The following is a 19,578-nucleotide window of genomic DNA, read 5'->3' on the forward strand; positions in this document are numbered from 1 at the left end:
TCAGTTTGCGACCAGATTATTTGGCAAAAAATAGCCGCAAAATAATTAATAATGCAGAATAATTAATTAAACATTACCATTTTAAAGGTATCTTTTCTTGTTAATATACACTCCTGTGGCTTATTAAAACAATGGGAAGAAAAGTTATGTAGAGCTGCCGTGGAAAAACTTATGCTAAACGCAAAAGTGCAAAAATGGGCATATTCCAAAAAGAGTAATATTTCAAACTGAATACCAGCACTACATAATTATCATCATAAAAGTGCTAGGAGTAAAGCTAACGAAACCAGCCATTTTTTGTATAGCCCGGACTATAACTGTCTTGCTTGTCTTTTGTTTTATCTTTTGTTGAGTTTTCCTTGCATCTATAAGTCGATTGTACGCTTGCCTGGTGATAAAAGTCATAAAACGGCCATAGTACTCGCTCATATTACTGGATAATTTGACAATGAACACAGAACAAACATCGTAAAGCTTGTTTTGTTCTGTTGGTAAATATTCTGCACTGTAATAAAACTAATATGGTAAACGACTTGCGATTTTGCTTGCATGCAGCTTTTATCTGCAATTGACATTTGCCGCGAATCTCAAAATAAATACAGAGTAAAAAATGCAACTAACCGGCTCCTCCCATCTCCCCACGACCCGGTTCTATTCGAAAAAAAAGCGCCCGTGTCTTCTTCATCCAAAAGATGTCCTTTGGATGGGTGCTTTTTGAGTTTCAAAAAGCTATAATATAGTTCCGTAGACCATGTATTTTAGACGTGAAAATGTACATAAAAGGGGGCTCCATATGTATACTGAAACATGCCGTTCTAAAGACGGCGTGTTGTGCTCCGACGATGTCTAAAGCACGTCAAAAAATTGCTTGCCGTAGAACCGTGCACCCAGCTTGGGATATGGGGACAGCTTGGGATGTCGGGCACTTAGCGATTAGCACTGTCACTTGAAAATTACTTATTTTAATACAGGTTTACCATAGGGCATAGATCAAAGATTACGACAATTTTTACGTTGTTTTTATTTACTATAGTAATATCAAAAGGAAGCAGTTACAAATAAACTGTATACGGTGAGAATAAAAGCGATTACTTATGGGACCTTTTTCTAGTGTGCACATGTAAGCATATATCAGAGCTACAATTTAGTTACACACGACGTTGCCGCTTTCATTATATAGACAGTATAATCAAAAATATTTATCAAGAGCACAAGGACGTACGTTTCCCGAATTTTTATCGCTTTTTAGATCTTTAGCAGAACTTGCTAAGTACCGTAAAGCAAGTTGCATAGTGCAGTAATAAGCAAATATTCCAGTAAAATGTATGTTGGCAGCGCAGTAGTCACTGACGAGCGGCACGTACTGCGTACAAAGAATCACCAGTGTAATTAATTAATCACACGTGTTTAATAAACCGAAGTTTCGGATGATATCTGGAACATTCAAAACATACTGTAGTTGAGCCATTCCGCCAACTCAGTCAACGATATAACACTCAAAGTACTCGTAATTTATATATATTTGTTTTAATTTGCAGTCGAACAAAAGTTGGATCTTTTCATTCTGACATAGTTATTAGCGGATATCTGAAATGCATCTAAGCATTTTTGGGATCTTGATGTTCTGTCCGTTGCTGTTAGCCGTTCCTGGGCCCTGGGATTGGCTGCAAGACCTCTGGGATCTGCGCAACAACAAAATCCAGGGGTATTTTCGTATTGAGGCACTGATACTCAGTATGCAGAACCCTAAAGGTACCACTAGAGCTTCTTTGCCGTGTGACTTTGGAAATGAGGGCAAATGTGATCCAACAATTGGAGCAACAATCGATTAGTAAGCCAGCAATTATTGTAATAATGTATTACTTGAACTTATGCATTTATTGATACGTAACTTATTCAGAAATCCCAAGTGATTGTATCCTGTGAATAGTATCTGATTGACTTTGATTAAGAATAAAACCAATGAATATAATGTAAATTTACCGTTTGATTACTGTTCGTATATAAATTTGTTAGGTAAATCATGGACGTAGTGGATGCTTCATCTGCCCTATTTTAACCGGATTGTACGAAATGCTTTTTGTAATGAATAAAAAAAATAATGATTCGAATATCCCAGTTATGCACGTTTTTAAGTACATGATTCGACTAAGATTTTACGAGGCACATGGTTTTACTTAGCAGCACGTTGAATTTAGATTGGAGGTTTTTCTTCTTGATTGGATTATGTAATTTATGTAACCCATAAACATCACTCAATAAGAAATTCTTGTTGTTGTGAATGATGTCGATATAAAGGATTCGATGCTCGTAGTCATACGCCAAATTATAATTTTGGGAAGGACTCGGTTCCATTCAAGCGTTTTGCCATCATCCACGACGGAGCCGGCGAAAGTGACGTAGATATCAACCAAGCTGTCTTCAAAGACGTCTGCAATAACAGTACTCGCGTGAGCTCTTAAATTAGTTTATTTGGAGTTTTTGGAAAAATATAAGTTCATTCATAGTTATAACTGCTATCTTTTCCACGACTGTATTTTCTGTATTTTTAGAAAATCAACGTCAGAGTCTTCGCCAAAGACAAAGGTCAGAAATAACCGCTGGGCAGGGACCATACCACCAGACCTTATTTGCCCTTTCTAGGGTAGTTGCGCGTATCCCTTTATGAGGTAGTGACAAGCGTGTTAATTGCAGATCCACTCCCGTTGGCAGATGACCTTATTGACCACTGGAGCTGTTTTATTCAAACAAATCCGGGACCGGCTGTCGACGAAAACGCGGCGCATTGGTCGGAAGAGCAGACCTGTGTGGGACACAATCCAGCTCATACGATCAAGTGGAAATATCGTTGGTATTACATCCCACAGAATGAATGCCATGAGGTGGAGGGCAGCAGCAGCATCGTCAAGCGGTACAACCCTTTTTCACAGGATTATCTCGTTTAGTGGACGTTAAATATTTTTTTCTTAATATTTTGTGGGAAGTGCATTAGAAACTTATGTGTTGCGATCTAACAGTGTATTCCTCGGCTAATTTCGTCAGCAAAAATGCGTTCAACAGGCGTGATTGTTTCTGCTCACCTAAAATTGATCAAATACTAGTCACAAGGTGAACCTCTACGTTATACATGTGCCTGTAAATTTTATAAGCGTAAATTTTATGCACTGTGCATTGTGTTTCGGAAACCCTTTGCTCCAGCTATACATATTATTCTACGTACAGTACTACAGTACTACTCTGTACGTACATCACTAATGAAGTGCAATAAAATCCTCATCCTAAGTTCGAGGGCACTGTTTCGGAGGCTCTTTACTCCAGCTATGCACATACAGTATATAGATATTACAGGGTGATACTATTATATATTTTCTACCTAATACATTGGTACATGTATTGTACCTAAATTTTTTGAGTTAACAACTAAATATGTTAGGTAAGATGTAGACAGATACAAAACGCTAGCGAAGCTTGGTTGTAGGGGAATAGCAAAATTGGAGCCATACTACCAAGAAATGACCCAAAAATTCGGCACGAAATTTTTTTACGGTTTACCTATGCTAACATTTAACATTGTTATCGGAAATGTGAGTCATCCACTCAAAAAACAACATTGCTATCCGGTCCTATACCGGGTAAGTACTTTTGCAACTGCGATTAATCACAGCCGCAACCAAGAAAATGCACAGGTAAGCGGCTTTCACACACGGTAGCAGTGCATAGGTGAGACCGGTATATAAAGCACCTGCCGAGCATATTGTTATTGCCACAGCATCTAATCATCGATGCAAACGATTATACAGACTTTATCAAACTCAGTACTATTTTGCTCTGTGAAAATGTCGTCGATAGCGCTGCATCTGCGTTTAGTGGGAATTCTGGCACTGTGCCCTTTACTATTAGCCATTCCTGGTCCATGGGATTTGCTGCAGGATTCCCTGGATTTGAAAAATACCAAAGTGTCTGGCTATTTCCGCATCGAAGCACTGATTTTAACTATGCAAAATCCCCGTGGAACAACGAGAAAGTGGATGCCTTGTGATCTGGTTGCTGGAAAATGCGATCCTTTAATCAAAGTGGCCATTGACTAGTAAGCGCACTGTAGTTGATGATATACACTTGCATTGCATAGTACGAGTATATACCTATAAGTAATGTCATAATATTACTAAACTAACCAATTAGTTTAGTAGTATTATGGTACAGTAATGTCACTAATGTGCATAGTAATGTGCTGTAATCAAATAAGACTTCAGTCCGGTAAAAATTGCTCGCGCAGTAAACTCTTCTATTTCAGGCTGATTTTCAGAATATTAACTGCTGGATAAAATTTACTATTAAATGAAACTTATATTACCATCTATTGTTTGCAGTAATACTCCCAATTACGACTTTGGAAAAGATTCCGTTCCCTATAGCCGCTTTTTAACTATCTGGGACGGCAGCGGCGAAAACAGCGTGGACATTAACAAAATTGTTAGCAAAGATGTTTGTAACCATAGCACACGGGTAAGTCCACAAAAGGTCACATGCTTCAATTTGCGGCAAACCTACCATATTTTGTTTTTTCCTTCTCCCATAGAAAATCAATGTCAGAATCCTTGCCAAAGATAAAGGTGAGAACTGCCGATTTGGCTGTTTTAACATGCTGTTACGAAAATTTGATCACACATATGACTGTGTATGCGGCTTCGCGAGGACTGTACTGTACAGAGTATCTAAGGGCTTCTTTTTTCGGATTTAGATGTACTGCGTGACGATACAATTGATCACTGGAGCTGTTTCATTCAAACTACGCCGGGACCGGCAGCTGATGAGAGCTCGGCCCAGTGGTCAGAAGAAAAGACGTGCAGTGGACACAACAGTGCGCACAAGATAACCTGGAAGTACCGGTGGTTCTTCGTACCACAGGATCAGTGCAAGGAAGTCGATGGCAGCAGCGGTATTATACGCCGATACATTCCTTTATGGGGCAAGAAGTAAACTCATTGGCCGCAAATGAGCAGGGTTTTTTAACTGCTCCGCTATCAGTATTATCATTTCACATCCGTGTGTATAATTATTGTTATTAAAATTTCATTTATCTGGCAGTACATTTATGGCTTATAATTTAATTACCTGGCGAATCAGTGTTGCTAAACAGGGAGTATTATTTACTTCCCTTAGCGGCGCCTGAGGCAGTTTTCGATCGTTTCTGCTGCAACTAATGATTGCACTTCTGATTTCCTTGTTTTCACTTTTTTACGAACTCGCATTCTATTACATAAAATGCTTTGCTGGATGCTGTAGACTTCACTGTGCTTTATTTGTCAAATTGCTGCCATTTCATTGAGATTCGTAAGGGTAACGACTTCCACGCTTCTCAACAGGAAAAATTGGTCAGAAGCAAATCAAATTAAAAAAGCACATCATACAACGATGTAGCACGAAACAAAAATCCAAATACCAAAGGAAACACTGAATAACAACAACTGTACAGAGAAAAAAAACAAGACGACGCTAATACTTATTGAACACCGTTCATCTGAAGCGAAATGCCTATGTGCAGTGTGACATGCGGAGTATGGACACAGCAGGGACCAGTTTAGGGGGGTTCGTATCATTCGAAATAGTTGATTATTTGAGCTTGCGGTTTGATCTGAGATCTGAGCTTGTTTCGCCGGCCCATATAATCCACACTGCGGGCAGTGTTCGTACTGTATTCGGACATGGTGTCGTTCCACGTCGGGATCATCATGGCCGGATGGGCCGAACTGGGACGCCGAAAGGTGCCCGTAGTCCGCTCCGGCATATACAGATCCTCATCTGCGCAATGACAAATGCAATATTAATTTGAATACATATTTGTAGAATAATTTTTATTTTTTGTCCTGTACAATACAGATCGCTAAAAATACAGATCTGTTACTGTAAAGTCATGTATATGAAGCTCCGCAGGCAGTATTTATTATATACTTACCTTTATGATATACTATACTTCTTTGTATTAGACTATTAGTGATATCCTATACTTCTATGTTCTATGTATTCTAGCACAAGCAAACAAGCTTATAAAAAATTAATAAATAATTTATGTTTTTGCAACAAACATACAACTTTGTATACTAAATGGAGCGAAAATTAATCACAAATCGCAGCTGACCTTATGCATCATACTGCAAAACTTACTTGGATCGTTATATAAACTGTGGTTATCCAAAGGACTTGCTTTTCGCGACCGAGGAACTGATCTCTGAAAAAACATTCCAAATAAGCAAATAAAACCTTTACAGAGAAGTTTTTTGCCGCAACGAGCCAAAATCTAGCAACACAAATTTGATTTGAGAACATCACAACATGGACCGAAAACAAGAAACTAACGTGAAACCGAATCCCACAAACCACGCACTATTTCCCCTTACCTCAACGCTTTCTGTTTCCGGTTCGCTGTCGTTATCGTTCTCATGCGGCGACGCCAAGGGTCGCATGACATCCAGTTCTCCATTACTCTGGCTTTTGCCGAACGGTGCCCCATTGGCACTAAACGCCGGATGCAGATAACCCGGCGTATGCATGGTATTGGTCCTCTCCTTAGTCAAATCACGCGAACTACTCCGCAACCGGTTTCGCACGCGCGGATTATCCAGCGTCTCTAAACCAACACAGAAAACCGGGCATTAATTACCAGCCATGCAGAAAAAACTACCGGCTCGGCTTACTTTTCTTGGCTTGGTATTGTCGAATCTTGCAAGCCATCATAAAAATCAACAATACCAAAAACGCTGAGCCCAGCACAATCCCCAGCACCATGTACAGGAGATCGCTGGTCTTTTGTGTATTGTTGGCACCGGCCAGGAAGAAGTCATCCGCCGGTACCGTCGGATTGGATGAGCGCATCTCTGAGGGTTTCGTATAGTTAACCGCCGTCTCCGGCTGGGTGGCGAATTCGAATACATTACTATAATCACTAGCCACCTGGTTAAAACTCTGCATTTTAATCTGGTACTGGGTGGCCGGCAATAAATCGGTCAACGTATACACCGTGCTTCCGACGTCCAGAATACGGTGTCGAATAAATTTCTTCGTTGAGGTCAGTTCGCGGAAGTGGAGGTAGTAACCTTTCACCGGGGACGATGGCTGCATCCAGCGCAGCGTGATCGTGTTGGTCGTTGATTCCGCTCCAATAATTACCGGCGGCTGCTCCGGTGCATCGGTAGAAGGCGCCACCGTCACCGTCGTCGTCTCCTCGACACTCCCCACGTCGGTTAACTTAAATTTCCGTGATTTTCGCCCCACCCGGTTGTCATTATTACTGTATACCGCGGCAATCCGGAACCGGTAGCTGTGACCCGGCGTCAAATTCCCCACTTCATAGGCGCGCCAATCATTCGGGATCAAATCCTCCGTGGTACTCCAGTCCTTCTGGACGTCCATATCCCGATACTGCACCCGGAAGAACGTGATATCCAGCCCATCATTCGGCGGCACATCCCACCGCAGCATCACTGCGGTCCCGCTGGTTTTCTCTACTTCCGGTTGACTGGGCGGGACCAGTAGTTCATCGTCATCATCCTCCTCGTCTTCATCATAGTCCGATGGTGTTCGTTGCGGCGGTTTGGTGGTTTTGTGCTTCTTCCCTTTCTTTGGTTTTTTTGTGGTGGCGACGTCATCGTAGCCTGGGGTCATCGCCGGGTCCGGCTCGGACACCGGCCAGAGATCGGTGTAGTCGATAGTGTCGGGGTGCGCATCCGGCATCCACTCTGGGAGTTCGGTGAACTCGTCGGCTGTCGGTGTGGTGGTCGTTGTGGATGATTCAGTCGTCGTTGGCTCGGGTGTCGTCTCTGTTGGAGTGACACCGTTCAGCATGTCGTCGATGACGGAGAATGATTCAGGATTGATAATGTAGTCGGATCGTCCCGCGGGTAAGGAGCGGTCTGTTGGTGAATAAGATGTTGTTGGCACTGTGAGATCCAGGGTAATTTCTATAAGGAGCACAAAAGACGTGACTAACATAAAATCAATAGTAATTTGAACAGTCCTCAATTTTTTAACTCAATAATCCTGGCACACGTACCGGTCTCGTCACCCTCGTCCTGCTTGTTAAATATTTCCCAGTACGGTTTCGTTGGCTTTTCCGTCGTTGTTTCTTCAGGGGTCGTTGTCTCGGTGGTCGTCGTCGTCGGTTCGGTTGTTGTCGTTGTGGTGGTCGTCGTAGTTGTGGTGGTGGTAGTTGGCGTCGTTGTTGTGGTTGTCGTCGTGGTCGTTGGTGTCGTAGTGGTTGTAGTCGTAGTGGGCGTTGTAGTTGTCGTTGTTGTGGTGGTGGTGGTGCTCGTCGGTTCCGGTACCGCATCTACTTGATACGTCCGGCTTTTGGTCCCGAACTCGTTGGTGGCGAAACACTGATAAAATCCGCTGTGCTCCGTGTTCGAAGCTTCCACATCGACACTGGCATCGGTTTCGCTAGGCAATAATAATCCGTTGTGGTACCACTGGATGCTCGGAGCCGGTGCGCCTTCCACCGGACAGGTCAGTGTAAACGGCTGCCCCAGGTACACAGGAAAGTGCAGACTGGGCGTCACCGTGGGAAAATGCGGCGCAGCACCGGCATGCACGGTCCGTACCGACTCAATCGTTTCCCGCCCATTACTGGCTTTGCACGCATACGTGCCGGCATCATCCGACTGGAAGTTAACGATAAATAAATTGCCGGCAATCAGTTGGGCGGTGGACGGCAGGGGAGCCGTGTAGCGCTCCCAAGTGACGCTGGGAAGTGGAACACCGGCCGCCGCGCACTCCAGGGTCACGTTCTGGCCGGTCTCCAGGCGCTGCGGATTGGCGGGGGGTTTGGTTAAGAAGCGCAGCGTAGTGGGGGTGGTCGGCTTGGGTGTTTTGATGATCTTGAGATGGATACGCTGGCGTGACTTGCGCTCGTGACCGCCCACTGGGTTAGTGTACACGCAGCGGTAATGACCGGCGTCGGATGGCGTAACGGATGCGATCTGGAGGGTGCCCTGTTGGGATGTGTAGTATTTATCGGAGGATAAGGGGATCCTGATGATGGGATGTTCGCGGAGGAAGGAAATGAGGGGACGCGGATACATATCGGGGATATCACAGCTTAGGAGGGCAGTCTGATTTTCCAGGGCTTCTACCACTTGATCCGGTGTTTTCCTCAGTTTTGGCATTGCTAAAATCACGAAACAAATTCAGCAATCGCTCGATAACTGGTACGGTTAACTGAAAATCGTACGTTACACCTTGAAAAACCATTTATAAATATATATATATACATAAATAAATGTATGTATTTCTTTTGCTTTATATCAACGTAAAGGCCCAAGTTCAAAAGCGAAAAAATTTTATTTGGAATTCTAACTTCATCGTTGAGGTATAAATACCACAATTGCTTATACGAGTGTTTTCTCAATCAAGCTCTATAATTGTTTGCACAATTTTTTCATTCTACCGGTAATTTATAGCGCTTGTTTGGTTAGATTTTTGATATTTTGACAAAGTTTATTCCCGATGTTGACCCATTGCACGTTTACATCGTCCAGCTGTTTAAACTTGAATAAAAATGTCAAACTGAAGCATGTGGTGTGTTTTATCGCGCGAGTTATTCCCGAGCCGACATCTTTCCGCTGTATTGGCCGATGCTGTGGCTTGATAGCGATTATATTGTGCCAGCAGCGAAATTTGGTCTGAAAATCTCTACCAGCTCCGATACATCGGAGAGATGAATTCTATCAACGTCAACAACATGATTAGATGGACAGTGTGGCCCAGGAGGAATTATGATTTATGAGATTGGAGTGTGCACGACATGAACATGTTCTATCGCATGTCCACTACAATATATAAACTCCGCTTGTCCACCAGCGAAGCAGCAATTCGACTATCTGTTCAGCTCGGAGATTAACATTGAATTTCTCACGAATAATCGATTGCTAACAGCAGTTAGTACCCATGTTTAGGAACATTACAACGGAGATAAAAAAACGTCTTGTTAAATTTTTCAATAAAAACTAACAATCATTAATTTGGGTTCAAAAATTAAAATAATCCAAACACTTTCCGAAGACAGTTTTCGAATCGCTACCTTAATACAGCGCAAAATTTTCATTAATGTGCGAGGTCGAATTTTATAGCATGTTAAGGTTATTCGTTAGCAAAGTTTCATAGAACCGTTAAAATTCAATACGAGTATATGCTAAAAAGCGCATATGCTACTAGAATAAGTACCTATCTGGCGTATTCAGTTTCATAAACCATCCAATAAACAAGGGTCATTTGTTTAGATTTTGTTTAGGGTGGGTGCTGTGTAAACTCGTCAATATGGCCATCATCTGTCTGGCTGCAAAGCCCAAGCAGCACGTGTCACGTCCAGTGCATGCCCCCTACACCACGCCACCCACCGGCCCCATTCAGCCCACCACACACACTTACAGGCACTTGTGACGCGGGCCGGTTCGCTGAGTAGACTGGCCGAGCTATTCAGCCCCGGCTGATCCAATCTGGCCAGACACTGGTAAACACCATCCCAGCTCTGGTTGTGCCGCTCAATGACCAGTACACTCTCATTAGGCGCGGGATAATGAATATTGACCAGGCCGTCCGCATTGCCGGCATCCTCGTCGATACGGCTTCCGTTCAGCAGCCACTTTATACCGGCAATATTCCACTGGACGGCCTCTGCACCCTCCACCGGATGCGCCGTGTCCAGCGTGATCTGGCAGTTGAGCGTCAGCCGGTGCCGCGGCAGGAGGATTTGGGAGCGGGGATGCTGGGAGAATGTGGGAATGTCCACCACGCTGTCACTGCTGGTGGATTGTGCGTGTAGGAGTCCGGGGAGGATTGAGATCAAGATGCAGATGCGCACATGGAGTCCGGCCATCGTCCCGTTGTTCGCCGGTCGAGGGATGTGTTACACTGGTGTCCTATAAATAATTAAAAGCCTGAAGAGTGCTCCAGTGTGTACTGTATCGCACTAAATTTAATTACGCACGCTTGATCCTGTTTGCATTACAAGCGAATACATAAATTTATTAAATAGTAGACGTACAATTATAAAAATAAAATACTTAAAATCATATACATCCAGCAGAGAGAATTATTTTTTCTAGTAATTTTAACATCTGCATTGATCTATTAGTATATCATTTATTAGAGCGTAATTACAGAATACGTAAAAGGATTTCCTGCGTTTTCCATAAAATTCTCAATAACAGCTGCCACATAACAGGAACACATTTATGGTGCCAGTAATTTTACACTGAAAAGTCCTGTTGTAAACAGGCAGTATTACAGTATATCACGCTGTTCCAAAAGTAAACACTGATGCTGTTACTGCAGCACAAATGTGTTATATTGTATGTACAAATATATATAGATATCTATACATATCTGTTTATAAATGCTCTATACATCAGTACGGTCAATACCTATGTTTATACCACACGAAGCTGTCAAATCAATTAGGCATATAGCGCAAAAAATGGCTTTCCTAATCGAAACCCGATGGGAGGCAGTGCGTTGTACACGCGGCACTTAGATCGTTGCCGTTGCAAATTACGGTATCTTTTTCCTATTAACGCGTCGGGACTGACCCGCGACTGGATCAGCCCCGATCCTGTTCCCGCACGCAAATCCTGTTCTTTATCTGTTTTCATTAAAACTAGAACAAGACGCTGACTAGCCCGGCAGTATCGCAGGTGTTGGAGGCTATCAATGCACTGAATAGGAAACGACGTTTCGTGAAATGTCATTCTGACTGTGTAATACACAAAGGGATCGCCTCGTCAATCCCCGGGATCGGAAACTGTACAACCGGAAACCGATGCGCCTATATGCGCGCCGCCTGCCACTCTGTTCGTTAACCCGCGTTAAGAAAACAATAATAACCGAAAATGACGGCTAAAAATGCGGCGAAAAGACATAATATGCTTTTGTTGTGGTTAGCCACCCGGTGATGCTAGAAAAGCAGGATGATATGGTGAAAAACATCCACCCGAAACGCTTGAAAATTTATTCACATTTCGCCAGTAAGTGCTTAAAAAAGCCACAAATTCGCCAATAAAGAATTTCGAAAGTCCCCGTATTTTGCGGTAAGAGAAAAAATTTACCGCAGAAGCGTACAAAATTACAGAAAGGCCAAACACTGATTTCGAATAAAAACTAAAAGTGAAATTTCTTGAAGTACCATTTTCCGCTGCAAGAAGTTGGCCCAGTGTGCTTCTAGTGAAAGGATTAATATTTAAGAAAATTTATCAATGGCAAGCGCGTTTTGTAGAAATTAATTAAGTCTTGTAGAATACGTTCATCTGGTCGGTCAATAGTGAATAAAGTTTCTGTGAAAACCCTAAAGAAAGTATACAAGTACCGATCAACGGCCATCGACCACCACGAACATAATAATTCTCTTTATAGTCTGGCTATTTCAAATCGCGGCGACCAATTCTTGTCAACAAAAGGTAGGATTTTGTAGTGGTTAAACTTTAGGAACCTGTTCAGCCGGTCCATTGTAGATGACAAAATTTATTATGACACTTATTTGACTAGTAACGGCTTTCTGTCCACTGCAAAAAAGCGACGTGATTATCAAATTTTCCTCACCACCAAACCCAAATCGCTACATGACGCTTCATTGGAGACGAAAACCGAGACGAAACTGTCCACCTTGTGAACGTGATCCGGAATAATTTTTCAACGTTAATAGACTGCGAAAATTCGGTAATTTTTTACGATACGTCTGTGCCATATGTGTCAACACGTGCAAGATCTGAGACAACGCTGTGCAACGCTGTGCTCAGTGAATTTATTTATTAACAATACTTACAACTTAGCCAATTTTAAGGATTGAATATGAAATAAGTAAGCCTAGGTTATACATAAGAAATCCTTACAGTTTCCGTTGTAACTTGTAAGGCATATTTACAGTTTCTGCGCTTTTTGTATATTTGGGTTCGATGCGTCAGTTGTACGCATAATGTGCAATATGGATCATGTGTACGAGTAAAATAAAACTGTTTTTTTCATGTTGAGAAATCTAGAAAAGGGTTTGGAAAATACAGAATTCATTTCCGGTCGGCAAAGCCGGTCACATTTCATTGATAAACATGAAGTGCTGGGCTCAAGCGAGCATGCTTATTAGACAGGTAGTTTAGCATTTCTTTCGGCAATCAGAACGAAACAGTAAAATTCCCTGCTAGAAACGATGCCGACACCAATAATCACGCATAGTATATTTGATCAGCGAGATGTGTCCCTCTTTCCTCCCTCCGTAATCCCTGATAAGCCGGCTTTATGTTTATGTTCCATAATCACTGGGTCAGAATTTTATGATCTTAGAGCCGCGAATTTACCAGCGCGTGCTTAACCAAATAAAAGAGGAAGAACATTTTCCAGTTGATTGTAATCGACCGGTTTTCTAACAACTGTATCGTTAGCTCAATGGTACACAGTGCGCGTATATAACATGCACTAGATCACAACCAATAACACGTCTAGCCGCCACATACACCCGGCGTCCTTTACGTCACGATCCCGGGCAGAAGGGGGATGTAAACAGCCGAGTGTAATCAGGGTGAAAGTGGGTCATAAAAAATCGAAAAATGTTGCAATCGGAAATAGCCGGCGTCTGTCATTTTCTCATTACCTGCTCTCAAATGGTGCTAATGGGGATTTTTCAGAGTGTTTTGTTTGTCATTAATCTTGATGGATACGAACCATTTCAGCGCTTTTCGATGGCTTTATGTAATCCGTCAAACCACCGTATAAGATAGCTCCTACAATCCTAGTGGCACTTTGTAAAATAAAAATTACAGCAGCTCTTATGCGCAATTCACAAATGCAAAAACCTGCATTTAAGCCAAAAATATCACACAATTACTAGAAAATCTAACTCGTAATCCATATCTAGAGGGGAATATTTTATCCTGCGTAATGGAATTATGAAGCAGTAATGATTCCAAAATACAAATAATTTTTTAAAAATTTGTTAACTGTAAAACCTTCCGATTTAGCTTCCTAGTCGTTTTCAAATTTGGATTACTATCGCACAGAAACTTCATACTGTGTGATGTATTTAATTAATGATACCATTGCCCGGTGAGACCGCAAAGCTCAAAACGCGGTTATTGGAAGAATAATTTATTACACTATTCTCTGATAAGATTCGACAGCCAGTTCAAAATACCCGCCACCATAACCACGGGGTTATTTATAAATTTCCTTATCGCGTTAGCGATGTACCGCGATAGAACTGACAGTCGATTTATCAGCACAAATTTCAGCTCGCCACTGCCGACTAAATTACACTGGACGCTACGGCTCGTCCGGTAGATGTACGGCATGCAAAGTATGCAGTCACCCCGTCTGTAAAGCCAATCGGACAGACCATTTGTTTCCCGTTAGCGTTCTCCCGGTCCCCGTGGCATCGATCACTTCCGCCTGATGGAAAGTGACAAAATAAAAAAGCAAAGCCCCACCGCTTCTTGTAGAGGGGACAGAAAATATATGTCGCTACTCATCACAACCATCGTTAGTTTCCGGTGCGGAAAATGTGGGTAAGCCGTAAGCTCCGCAATGCAGTTGACTGAACATGGCCAGCTGCCTCTGTGTAATTCATGCGCCAGTGTGCAAATACGTTAAGCATTTTTTCCAACTAACCAAGTGGTCATTATCCAAAATCAGAGCAAGGAAAAATTGCTTTGAACAGCTTTTTATAACGTATTCCCCAGAGAGCGGCCAGTCAGTCCCTGGCTATCAACAGTTGCCGGCGCTACTGTGCAGTGTTTGCAAATATCATCGAAATTTGATACGTGAGAACTGATACGCTATTGCAAGTTAAAGTTTAAATGCTGCACTAAATTGCTCGCTAAAGGCAACCAGCGCAATTATTTTTAAAATTGTTATTCGACTTGCATATCTAACGGGTTTAAAACCTTATTCAAATAACGTAGTTCAGTCATCGATTTGTTATTCCTTAACCAAAACAGTTTAACTCTAATCAGTCGCTTGGTAAATCATCGCCGCGAATGCGATAATTACGAGGAAATTACAATGACAACAATTTCTGCTGTAAAAATATTAATCCGCCGAAATCGCCGGCCCATTACTGCAGTATCAATCAATTTACATGCATATTTTGTCATCGGACTCCACTTTGTGGAAGTACACTCATAATCAGTTAATGTGATACCATATGCATAACGACACTGTGGACTGGGTTTATTGTTTTACTTCATTTCCATCATCGCGATGGATAACTAGGCATTAGCCGGCATAATTCCAGCGGCTTAATAATTATGATTAATTGGAAAGGTCAAGTTACGTACAGGGGGAACGGCGACTAGCTACTCTCCAGGGATCTAATGGCATATTGAAGATTTTTCCGGCCTAGTGGACAGTTGGGGCCTGATGAGAACAACAACTAGCATCCGCAACTAATGAACGCTGCAGATTATACAGATATTCTCTCTTCCACATCTGACATGTAAGCACATTGCGATCGGCCCCCTCTTCAAAATGGGAACCCGGACAAAAGCCCGGCAAACAAAAGGAAATTTGACCAGCTGCAAACAAGTGCTTCCTGGTGAAGTGAAAATGTCAATTAGCATTTCACCTTATAAGTCTCTCTAATTTTCTTATCCTACTTATGGCTAGTATACCGGCATCGAAAGGTGGCCAGTGTCGCAGTACTATAATATTAATGCCTTGCATTTGCGCTTCTCAGTTTCTGTATATATCTATTTAAATTCTATATAACTTTAATTCACCACCAACACTGCACAAATTTTCCCACTGACTCGTTTGAAAATTGACAACATGAAAAAATCTTGGAAATTTGAAAATACACTGCAGAAGCGAAGAATTCCGATAAACGTTTGAAGCAAACAACCCCAATTTTTGCAATTTTACAGTCATGATTAGTTTTGGTAAAAACCAAGTAATTCGCAAATTAATGACTGATAATTTTACAGCTGGTGTCGTCATGGACGCGTTTGTAATTCACCATTGTTTTGTAATTAAACATTTCTGCTATCTATATCAGCTTGCTATCATATTGCAGCTCAACGATAATGCGCGAAACTTTTGGTGAGATAAATCCGCGGACAACGATGTGTGAACTGTGAAGTTTAGTAAGGGGCGCGTATATTTTACTACGAAGCGGAGCGGATGTCCAGCGACAGCAGACTAATTAAAGCGCACAGGAACCGAGAGATGAGAAAGATTGCAGTCAAACGATAAGCCATGTGGCACCGCCACGACTTGACCCTTGTGGAGAAAATGTTAAATTAAAGCAAAACTGGTCAACGTTTGGTCGTTTGCCCCCAGAACCCCCAACGCGCTCACTCAACGCCGGCGTCGAAGGATGGCTAATTAAACCGACGCTGCCCAGTAAACTCGCCCCAACAGCGCCACGACATTATTATGGGATATTATAGCGTCTTGTGTGCCAGAAATGAAATCTGATCAGAATCGCCTTCAAGAAGTTTTAAATGTAAACAATAACTCACAGCAGACATTGACCGGACCGGGGCTACAGAATATCATATTCATCTTACTCGCAGAAAAGCATTCACAAGAATTATGCGTAGAAAGTATTTACACGCATGAACGTATGGGTCGGCACATTTGAGCAACGCCCTCTTTACAACATTCTTCCATTTTCACAATGAATCCCAAGAAAATCATCAGAAAGGAATTCCCGGTGTAAATTAAAGTCCATCACCGCCAACCATTAGTGGATTATTCGAACTGCCGCAGACGAAAAGCTGACCGTCGAATATCTGCTAAACGCTACTACCTGCAGTCCTGCATTAATATTTACAAGTTGTAACAATATTATACGTACGTAATTATTTCAACAGCTTAAGCTAACATCAAAATTGATAATTATTACGAGATAAAAATATTTTAAAAGTTGTTAAATACGTATTCGTATAAAGTGTGTCGTAATGTAAATTACAACTGTAACAGAAGCATGTCAAATACAAATCTCGATTATTTTGCGCGTTATTAACTATAGAGAGCAATAATCACTTGAAAGTGACCAGCAAAAATATCTCCATTATAGCCGGCATTCTTGGTGATCAGCATCAAGATTAAGCCTTGCCCGGCTGCTTGTTTTCATTGGGATGAAGAAATCGATAATCAATATGTTGGGCCAAATTACTCACTTCCGATGCATGTGTTCTCAGGACAACTCACGATCAGTCCCGGACCCTGGGAACAGTGGAAAAAACTAGCCATCTCCTAAATGGGGTCAACACCGCTTCACTACCTGACAAGACCATTAGTGGACCCTTTTTACGATTTAGTGCAGCCAACTGTCACGTAAAATGCACTTGATGATTATTAGCCAGCGAAATTACGCGCCTCAACGCCGTTTCGGCTGCCGTAGCGCCGTGTGCGCTTCGCGTCAAGCCTAATAGGCTCATAATCAGTGGAAAAATGTATGTTATTATCGCCGTTAAGATTATTTAGTCAACGATCGGCGACATTTACGGTGAGCCAATATTAGTCGAATGTGGGGCGAACATTATTATGCCGCGGTGTGAATTGCTGGATTTACAGTTAACATGAGGTCGCCTTTAAGGGCTATTGTTCACACGTAACGTAGCCTGTTTTCATTATGTCAATTTCAATAATCAAAGCACGCAGAGATTTACTTCACTGCGATTGATTTTCCTGTGGTTTAATAGAGCTCTGCTTGAACAATGGTGAACCGCAGTAGGTCAAAAAGCGGTGTTTGTAATTGCAAACAATTCATTAAAAATGAGCTTGTGCCAAAATCAATTTGGTTGGTCATTTGTCTACAATATAATCCATTGAATTTTTTTCAACGATCGCACAAGCTCTTATCTGGGTATTAATTTAGCAATTTCATTCAAGTTCGGTGGTAGCTGTGCCGGCAACAGATCGAATTGCGCGTTAACATTAAATTAAATTGTCTTATGAAATTTCTCTGGCAAATTAGTTTTTTAGTGTGGTATTATATACTCTGTTCTGTACCCGTTGACTTTAATTATTACAAGTTTTACTTAGAAATTGAAGCTGGCCATAATCCGAGTTATTCTCACCTCGACAATAAAAATACCGTGTTTTGTTACTGATTAATGTGATAACCGATGCAATGCAAATAGAGCATTTTCGATTGCCAGAAGAAACCGGCTCCACTAAAACAAATTGCCGCACAATACCAGACGGAAATTATTTGACTATGAAAAGAACGCCTTAATAGTAACTGTACACCACTTCAGCATTTTTGCCTGATTTTCTCCATGGTCATCAGCGGAATGTTTTCTGAATAGAGAAAATCCACTTTGTATGAAAGTGAAATAAAACTGCATACGGGGGCAAATATTAGCTTTAAGAGATGCGTTTTAGTTAAACAGTCCTAGCAGCACTGGTTTCTAAACAACAGAATGCACTCAGGGCTAACGGTGCAGCTGATTACCAAAAAACGCAAATGGGAGATAATTTGCATCCTGAGCGACCGTTGAACCCCGACTGGACTCACGGATATCATCTTACACACAGGGAATAAATCACTCAGCTTCCTTTAGCATATTAACCGGCACAACTGTTAACCACGCTATCGGCTTCCGTTGAAAGAACATGATGAGTATTTACCGAACAAATTAAAACCAATAAATATTAGCAAATACACCAAATTTTGTGCAAAATTTTGGCGCGAGAAAGTACACGACAATAATTTTCTAAACATATCACGAGGTTCGTCTATTAAGTGATAAAAATTAAAAAGCTTATCGTTTTTGAATGAATTTGGGAAATCCTGGTTCCAACGCCTGGATGCTGATCCTGAATTTTTGGAATAAACAGTTTTACCTGATTAGCGCAAAATCCATTGAATCCATATAAATTGTAGTCGCATAATTATACTGGAAGTGCATAAATCGTTCGTTGCCGCACTCGTTCATCTTATTAACTCCGATGCAAACATTATTAAAGGCTTGAGAAACATCACAGGAATCAAAATAGTCCCAATTATTTGCATGTGTGATGAAGCGTGGTAAGTGCAATTCCAATATCGGCTCTGGTCAGCAAGTAGAAATAATTCACATGGCGCAGAAGATTTCACTTTTCCTTGATCTGGATTCCAGCGGTTGCTAATGTTGTGCCGATAAGCCCCGATGCATGAACAAGCGTTGTCGACTCCACCGGCATCGCACAGATGGGCCACGCTGCTTCTCTCCGTCTACTTACGAACCGGCTGAGTCAAAATGCAGACAAAGCCCACCACTCTTATCAGACAGAACGGGGCGGAGCCCTTCTCTTGTGCTGCTTTCTCTCTGACTGACTGAACCACAACAGTAGGGATGCATAATTATAACCTGTGGATTTAGGGATAGGAGGACTGGGTCAAGAAGTTGCGAGGGATATCCGCTAAATCTTTCGAGAATGCATCGGATGGAAATTATGCACAAAAGCCAGTTTTGGCCGCGAGGCGCATTGTTGCACCGATAAGTGGTACAGCATACTAAGTACAGGGCGGAGTTTGAGCGGATGACCACTGGTCAGCATCCATCAATAATAATTTGGCCGAATACATTATTGCTTTAAAAAATTTCCATACAT

General features: G+C 41.9%; 3 protein-coding genes across 3 annotated transcripts; 2 read left to right on the forward strand and 1 right to left on the reverse strand.

Annotated features, from left to right (window-relative positions):
* Positions 1-1,403: 1,403 nt before the first annotated feature.
* LOC129583362 (uncharacterized) lies at positions 1,404-3,282 on the forward strand. Its single transcript, XM_055475138.1, has 4 exons — positions 1,404-1,831; positions 2,315-2,450; positions 2,553-2,586; positions 2,695-3,282. Exons 1-4 carry the CDS (start codon positions 1,593-1,595, stop codon positions 2,943-2,945), a joined length of 660 nt encoding a protein of 219 aa, XP_055331113.1. The 5' UTR covers positions 1,404-1,592; the 3' UTR covers positions 2,946-3,282.
* A 471-nt stretch (positions 3,283-3,753) lies between these two features.
* On the forward strand, positions 3,754-5,278 carry LOC129583282 (uncharacterized). Its single transcript, XM_055475031.1, has 4 exons — positions 3,754-4,087; positions 4,371-4,506; positions 4,580-4,613; positions 4,742-5,278. The coding sequence occupies exons 1-4, from the start codon at positions 3,783-3,785 to the stop codon at positions 4,978-4,980; spliced, it is 714 nt and encodes a 237-aa protein (XP_055331006.1). The 5' UTR covers positions 3,754-3,782; the 3' UTR covers positions 4,981-5,278.
* Positions 5,279-5,289: 11 nt separating this feature from the next.
* Positions 5,290-19,151, reverse strand: LOC129583281 (brother of CDO-like). The gene is made up of 7 exons (XM_055475030.1): positions 18,829-19,151; positions 10,423-10,913; positions 8,051-9,163; positions 6,696-7,958; positions 6,399-6,628; positions 6,166-6,229; positions 5,290-5,802 (listed from the first exon to the last, which is right to left on the reverse strand). The coding sequence occupies exons 2-7, from the start codon at positions 10,868-10,870 to the stop codon at positions 5,597-5,599; spliced, it is 3,324 nt and encodes a 1,107-aa protein (XP_055331005.1). The 5' UTR covers positions 10,871-10,913; positions 18,829-19,151; the 3' UTR covers positions 5,290-5,596.
* Between the last annotated feature and the right edge of the window lie 427 nt (positions 19,152-19,578).

Source organism: Paramacrobiotus metropolitanus, unplaced genomic scaffold, assembly GCF_019649055.1.
Source record: "Paramacrobiotus metropolitanus isolate TYO unplaced genomic scaffold, Prichtersi_v1.0 Parri_scaffold0000010, whole genome shotgun sequence".
In the NCBI taxonomy this organism is placed as follows: Eukaryota; Metazoa; Tardigrada; class Eutardigrada; order Parachela; family Macrobiotidae; genus Paramacrobiotus; species Paramacrobiotus metropolitanus.

What these genes read in the sequence shown, in the direction of transcription:
- LOC129583362 (XM_055475138.1), top strand. Translation starts at nt 1,593, where the DNA reads ATGCATCTAAGCATTTTTGGGATCTTGATGTTCTGTCCGTTGCTGTTA. An exon ending in ATTGGAGCAACAATCGATTA is followed by an intron (nt 1,832 to 2,314) that starts GTAAGCCAGCAA and finishes CGATGCTCGTAG; the next exon opens with TCATACGCCAAATTATAATT. An exon ending in AGTCTTCGCCAAAGACAAAG is followed by an intron (nt 2,587 to 2,694) that starts GTCAGAAATAAC and finishes TGTTAATTGCAG; the next exon opens with ATCCACTCCCGTTGGCAGAT.
- LOC129583282 (XM_055475031.1), top strand. Translation starts at nt 3,783, where the DNA reads ATGCAAACGATTATACAGACTTTATCAAACTCAGTACTATTTTGCTCT. An exon ending in ATCAAAGTGGCCATTGACTA is followed by an intron (nt 4,088 to 4,370) that starts GTAAGCGCACTG and finishes TATTGTTTGCAG; the next exon opens with TAATACTCCCAATTACGACT. An exon ending in TTTGTAACCATAGCACACGG is followed by an intron (nt 4,507 to 4,579) that starts GTAAGTCCACAA and finishes CTTCTCCCATAG; the next exon opens with AAAATCAATGTCAGAATCCT.
- LOC129583281 (XM_055475030.1), bottom strand. Translation starts at nt 10,870, where the DNA reads ATGGCCGGACTCCATGTGCGCATCTGCATCTTGATCTCAATCCTCCCC. An exon ending in GGACGAGGGTGACGAGACCG is followed by an intron (nt 7,959 to 8,050) that starts GTACGTGTGCCA and finishes TGCTCCTTATAG; the next exon opens with AAATTACCCTGGATCTCACA. An exon ending in ACAATACCAAGCCAAGAAAA is followed by an intron (nt 6,629 to 6,695) that starts GTAAGCCGAGCC and finishes GTGTTGGTTTAG; the next exon opens with AGACGCTGGATAATCCGCGC.